General features: G+C 51.2%; 1 protein-coding gene across 1 annotated transcript in view; it reads left to right on the top strand.

The window, feature by feature from the left end:
* PIN1 (peptidylprolyl cis/trans isomerase, NIMA-interacting 1) overlaps positions 1–6,461 on the top strand; it is a 13,533-nt gene extending 7,072 nt beyond the window's left edge. The window contains exons 3-4 of the mRNA XM_018574403.1: positions 1,708–1,818; positions 5,945–6,461. Coding sequence (XP_018429905.1) covers positions 1,708–1,818; positions 5,945–6,054 — 221 coding nt within the window. The 3' untranslated portion in view covers positions 6,055–6,461. The remainder of the gene's footprint in view (positions 1–1,707; positions 1,819–5,944) is intronic.
* The last annotated feature ends 412 nt before the right edge of the window (positions 6,462–6,873 follow it).

The following is a 6,873-nucleotide window of genomic DNA, read 5'->3' as shown; positions in this document are numbered from 1 at the left end:
GGGGGGGTGGGCTACTGTTGACAGTAACAATCCGTGTACCCATTGCACTCCTTACCGCTGATAGGTTGGGTGCATCAGTAGTCGACGGATGGCCACCGTCTGAATAGGATATAGGAAATTATGGACACCGGCACTCCAAGGTAGAATAACGTCTCTTTAGTGACGTTACATGCAACAATACACACAGGTTGTTGCATGTAACGTCAATAAAGAGACGTTATTCTACCTTGGAGTGCCGGGCTACTGTTGACCACACTTGCTCGGGATGCACGCCACCTATCAAAACAGGGCAAAGCGCTACATGCATTTGGTCCCATAGGAGACCAGATGAGAGAAGAAATATATGATGAGACCACTTCTCCAAAGTGACACTAAACTCCGGAGATAAATCCCTCCGAGTCCCCGAACTCTGAACAACAATGTATCTTATTTGGGTATCACTCGGCTGGAGATCCTCCAATCATCTCTGACACCGTCCTTCCTTCTGGAGGGGGGCTACGTCTGTTCCCCATGGTCCCTGTGTGTGTTGTAGAGTAGTCACCGCTCCAAGCTCCTCCCCCTACAATCTCAATACTAATTAGTTAACTAAACCTGAGATTGTAGTCCATCCCGGGGGGTAGTTTGGAGCGGGGCTGCTTGACAACACACACAGGGACCACGGGGAACAACAGTGCTTGTACGTGGGGATGGGGCGCTTTAACCCCTTGTCATCTGGCTGATTGTATATAAATGGCCGGACGGCTCATTCATAATGGCGGGAGGGCGTTTTGAAAGTACTTTCCTGCCACCCGCCCGTGCGCACGTCTGTCTGGGTATTGGTTCTGATGAAGGAGGCGTGTCCTCAGAAACGCGTCAACAATCGGGAGGGACGAACAGCTGGCTGGCTGGGTCCATCGTGTAAAGACCATTTTCATGCCTGTTTTAACTCGACCTTTGTGAGTACCATTTGCATTTGTTTTATCTTGTTTTATTAAAAAGTTTTTACGCGATGGAGGCGCTCTCTGTGTTTTCTATATTGCAGTACCGAGGTTTCCCATAACCAAGTGAGAGCAGCCTCTCGAGCGTTTTTTTACTACGATCATTGAAGATTGTTTCATCCCCTGGACAAAGTGTTTGGCGCTTTTGTATTAAACTTGTCTCTCTGGGTAACCGTTCACAGCTATAGCTGTACCATACAAGTGTTCGGGCGGCTATAGAGCCACCTGATCGCTTGCATGGTGCCTGGGAGTGTGCTCCGCCACCGGCTATCCCAGGTCCTGCTGTACTCCGTGTGGCTGGAACCGGCACGGCGGGCACCGATCGCACGTCCAGGGATAGTGATTGATTCCTCACCACATGTTATTGTATCAGATACGATTGCATACAGTGTGCCAGCGTTCTGCCGCTTTAAAATGCAGTCACTTGAACATGTGACCACTGCCACTTGTAAACGAAAGATTTGGAACTCCTGCTGCAGGAAATCGCAAGTTTCTGACGCAGGAATTCCAAATCGCACCGACGTGGTGAGTGAGAGCGTATTGTGAATGAAGTGCCTTGTGCAGCACGGCTGACCGCATGGAGTTTGCTGTGCTATCAGTCCTTCCTAATAATGGGGCCGGTGGGGGTGAAACCTGCTGAGATCTGATGGGCTGATTGCGACGCGCAATGAATTGGCGTTCTGCTCGGACATTTCCTGGTGCTGATCCGTTTTCTTTGTTCTCTTTGTAGGTTATATACAGAAAATCAAGTCTGGTGATGAGGATTTCGAAGCTCTAGCCTCCCAGTTCAGCGACTGCAGTTCTGCCAAAGCCGGAGGGGATTTGGGAGCGTTTGCACGAGGTAAATAGTCTACCGGACCTGGAAATCGGTTTCAGACCTTTTTAACCTCTTGCTATACACAGTAGGGATGCACTGATAGCAATTTTTCAGTATCGAGTACGAGTACCAATATTTCTATTTCAGTACTTTCCGATACCAGTACTTCCGCTAGCACGGAGCCGGCTTCCCGGCCAATCATCATCAAGCCGTCCAAACGGCACGGAGCCGGCTTCCCGGCCAATCATCATCAAGCCGTCCAAACGGCACGGAGCCGGCTTCCCGGCCAATCATCATCAAGCCGTCCAAACGGCACGGAGCCGGCTTCCCGGCCAATCATCATCAAGCAGCCCAAACGGCACGGAGCCGGCTTCCCGGCCAATCATCATCAAGCAGCCCAAACGGCACGGAGCCGGCTTCCCGGCCAATCATCATCAAGCAGCCCAAACGGCACGGAGCCGGCTTCCCGCCCAATCATCATCAAGCCATCCAAACGGCATGGAGCCGGCTTGCCGGCCAATCATCATCAAGCCGTCCAAACGGCATGGAGCTGGCTTCCCGGCCAATCAGGAAACCCGGCGGCGAGTCATTACCTGCCTTCCTGATTGGCCGGGAAGCCGGCTCCATGTTCCCTCGCGGCACTGTTTCGTTATCTGTGAAGGTATCGGAGCAGTTGGATGAGTACTCACCCAAATACTCGGTATCGGCACCGATACTATTATTGGCATCAATTCATCCCTCGATATAAACAGACGGATGGCTCCTCCTTCAATGCAGGTCACTGTACATGTATGACGTTTTTTTTTGCGTGTGCACAAGCAGGACAGTAACGTGTTACAGCCAGTGATTGCTGGCGGCTGTGGAGCCCACCCAATGCTTGTATGCCGCATTGGAGTGTGCGCCCCCCCATCTGCCCCCCGCGGTTCCTCTGTGGGCCCGGGACTGGCACAGCGGGTCGGTTCACTTCAATCGAAGGGAGGTCAGTGCACTTCAAGCAGCTGATCTCCCCTCCGATCACTGAAAATGGAAGTGATTAGTATTGCATCACTCTGGTTTCAGTGTGCTATTTCTCCGGCTGGTGAAGAAGATCTCGGCTTCATCAGCTTCTTTGGGGTCCCTAGGTGACATTAGGGGTCTGATTAGAAATTTGAATGAGCTGCAAAGAAGTACGGAATGTTTTTATAATTACTTTCCCAAGACATTCACTTGAATGGGTCACAGGAAGAGGTCTTATTTTGTCAGCGGGGCGTTGTCAGTACGTACCGCCCTGTACTGCTCACAGGCAATGACCGGCGTCTGTGGTGCCTGTAATATAATATAAGAAGTGCAGTTCCCATGGCTGCCGCCCGTCATTTACATCACTACGATGATGGAACCTTTTTTTTTTGTTTTGGATAGAGTGGGGAAGGGTCAGAACCTCTCAAGTTTGTATTGCTATCGGTGTCCCCATTGGGTACATTCGTTCCTCTGTACTGGTGACTAAGGATGGGCTCGGGCGCGTTCGCAGCGCTACGCGCCTCCGTACCAATCACAGGTACGGAGACATTTTCCAGGTCCGCAGCTGCAGAGATCGGGAAGTGTCTCAGTACCTGTGATTGGCGCTGCCAGCTTCCTGGCGGGCTCAGCACGTGTAGCTGCGAGCACGCCCTTGTCCAACCTTAGGCCCCATTCACGCGTATCGATTTATCGCATTTTTGCCACGCGATATAGCGCGATGTCGCCGGCTAATGATATTCAATGGAGCTGTCTTAGCTCCGCGTCGCGGTCGCAAGTTGCTTCTACAGGACCCTTTTCGCAATCCGCAATTTTGCTTTTTTCTAATGGAGCCCGACGGAGAAGGTCGCGCTACCGTCGCTGAAACGTCGCCCCGAAAGTCGCGCTATCCCGGCCTGCTGAAAAAGGTATGTCGCTACGTGTGAACGGGGCCTTACTGGTGACCATCGTCGCCAACAATGAAAGGGAAAATCCAAAATTGTGAATAAGAGGCGAGGGAAAGTCTTCCAACGGGGACACCTGTTCCGGGAACATCTGCCTCATGTCACCGTCTGGGAAACGTAGGCTCCGGGGCTTACAGAGCGGATCAGGACAGGATGAGGTGAAATGATCCCTGGGGTGCAGGTCACCAGGACTGAAGTGACTGTACATTATTGGGGGCGAGCTAGAGGCGCAGGGTCTAAGGAGCGCTGGGTCTTCACCAGAGCCCCAGAAGGTGGGCTGTTACCTTGCAGGACAACTCTCAGGTTGCCGCCCTCTAAATCACCTGTGCAGGCACAGACAGGATGTTGCAGGGATGACAAATGGGACAGTTGATGCAAGGAGACTTCTACTAACTTCCTGTTGATCTTATGGGACAGGAAGTGAAGGGGAATTTGGCCTATCGTACTCAGACAGTGAAAAAAATAACCTGATGAGTTTTAACTCTTCCCTGCTCTATCCAGAACGAAACATTTTTGCCTTTTTTATACTTTTTGAATTCCAAAAGAATCCCCACCCCCCTCCTGCTTCCTACACACCTCCCATTACTGATGTGCGGGCTCAGTGGGCAATAGAGCGGCTGAATCATTTCACTTTGCCTCATATTGGATTCTCAGCTTTAGGCCCCATTCACACTTGGCGATTCGCAAATTGCGCGTTTGTTGCGCGATTTGCATTTTACGCAAATGCTTGCATTGAATCGCACGAAAATCCGCTCCAAAAAGAGTCCTGCTGTAGCGACACACGACCCGCGACAGCAGGACCCTTTGCCCCATTGCCAAGCATTGGAGAGCGATAGCGCACAGTAAATAGCCGCGATATTGCGGGAATTACCGCGCGATAAATCGCTCAGTGTGAACGGGGCCTTATACATTCTATCAAGTTTTTAATAAAAGTGGAGTTTTGTTTGCGTTTTTTTTGCGAGTTTTTTCGTTCAGTGAAACGCGCGTTTCACTGGCGGTATGATTTTTTTTTCCCCCCCTTATTTTCTCTATTTAAAAAAAAAATATATATTTTTTTTTTTTCACTTTCAAACTTCCCGCCGGCTCCGTCCCCCTGCGACGCGGCCGCTCGCAAGGGACGAAACCTGGAAGTCGGCAGTCGCCGGAGGACACAGCGGGGATCGCGGACAAGGTAAGACCGGTACGCTGTATTCCCGAGTGTGGCTCGGGGGTTACCGCTTTGTTAACCCCGATTCCACACTCGGGAATACCAATGGAAACGCGCTGAAATACGCCCCAAAGAAGCTCCTGTACTTGTTTGGGCGTTTTTTTTTAGCGCGTTCCTACACGCTGAAATACGCCCAGGTGGGAACCAGGCCTAAATGTAGAGTGAGGGAAGCCGATTGTTCATTTTACATGTGATCTCAGCGATGTCGCCGAGATCACTTATAATAAGTCTGCAGCCGGTCTGTCCGTCCCCCCGCCACAAACCCATCCCCCCCGCACCTACCTCTGTCCTCGCTGGCTCCTCCGCCGCCGTAAGCAGAGCGGAAGGGTTAAAGGCCGTGACACACTGCACGCGTGTGAGCTGAGTGCAGTCAGATGATTGACAGCACCTTCAGCCAATCGGCTCGTCCGTAACAACCTGCCAGCTGTCGCATCGCGACGCGCCGGTTTATACGCGTGAGCCGATTGGCTGAAGTTGGAAATTGTTCATCTCGGCACGCTCTGCGAGCTCTCGAAAGCTGAGGTGCCGAGGAGAAAATTACATGACACACTGCTCGCAAAGGCAGCGCGCCCCCGCTCCGCGCTGCTTCGCATGCAGTGTGTCACGGCCTTTAAAGTAACCCTGCCGCTCCGTGTAAACAGTATCTCCTGTATTGGAGGTGACGGGGTTCAATAAAGAGAACCTGTCGCCTCCAATTGCTATCACACAGGGGGACTTGTTAGCTCCTGTGTGATAGCGATAAAGTTAAGTGGGGGGAAAAAAAAAATTAAATTAGAAATGTAAAAAAAACGCCCAGGTGGGAACCAGGCCCATAGGCAATTATTGCTTTTCACACGTTGAGGAACGCGCTGTAAAACGCCCAGGTGGGAACCAGGCCTTAAAGCGGCCTCGCGCACGTACTGAAAATCTTCTTCTGCTTCTCTGTGTTGTGTTCTTCTCTGTGTTGTGTTCTCTATCACGGATCCTTCCTCTCTGTAAATGTCTGTCACTGTGTTTTCTCCTGCAGGGGCCATGCAGAAACCATTCGAAGACGCTACCTTTGCTATGAGGCCGGGGGAAATGAGCGGTCCAGTGTTCACGGATTCCGGCATCCACATTATACTCCGCACAGAGTGAATCTTCTGTCACGGGGGGGAGGGGGTCCTTGCCCTTTTTTTTGGAGATAAGGAACAGATTTGTGGGGGAGAAGCAGTAAGGGGCAGCTGGGAAGGGATAGATGAGGCTTTATAATACCTGGGGGGATTCTCATTGAGCGTCGCGGGTATGAGGGAGTCTATAGACTGATGTAATGTGTAGCAGGTTACATCAGCTGTGTATTAATGTTGAACATTTTACAGCAAGGCATCCGCTTGAAGGGATGGGGGGGGTATTCCGTAATATAAAGGGGGTACGTGTACATTCCCCCATATGTGAAAGCTGACCAAGGGCTCGTACTCACAAGCGTTCCTTAATGTGACCCCTTCCCCCATCTGAGGGCTTCCGCATTTAGTAGGCCTTGGTGCGATGGTGTCCACCATTAGATACTTTGCCCTCTAAGGTGAACATGGTTACCATCAGGTTTTGGCTCACCGGCCGGGTTCTTGCCGATGTTCCTCACTTGACATCTCTTCACTGACCCTAGGGGGGAATTTATCAAGGCAGTTGGGATCAGGGGATGTGAGAGCTGCACCCTGTCTATGACTCCTCAATATTGGCACCATTCCTGCATGTGAGACGTTCACCTTCTTAAAAATATTCCTCGCTTTATATCAAGCGCTCAAGTTAGACTGGTCAGGGGGCTTACAGTGTCCCCAGTACCGCTCAAAGGTCTGTCACTGTTGCCAGTGGGTGCCCAGATCTCCGGGATCTGCTCCTCCCAGAGAGTCCACATACCATAATAGCAAATTACACAACGCTGTTCTGTTGGGCATAAAAACTTTATTGTTCCAGGACACT

This window comes from Nanorana parkeri, unplaced genomic scaffold, assembly GCF_000935625.1.
Source record: "Nanorana parkeri isolate BGI_ZX_2015 unplaced genomic scaffold, ASM93562v1 scaffold2934, whole genome shotgun sequence".
In the NCBI taxonomy this organism is placed as follows: domain Eukaryota; kingdom Metazoa; phylum Chordata; class Amphibia; order Anura; family Dicroglossidae; genus Nanorana; species Nanorana parkeri.
This window is presented reverse-complemented; position numbering and strand designations above follow the sequence as displayed.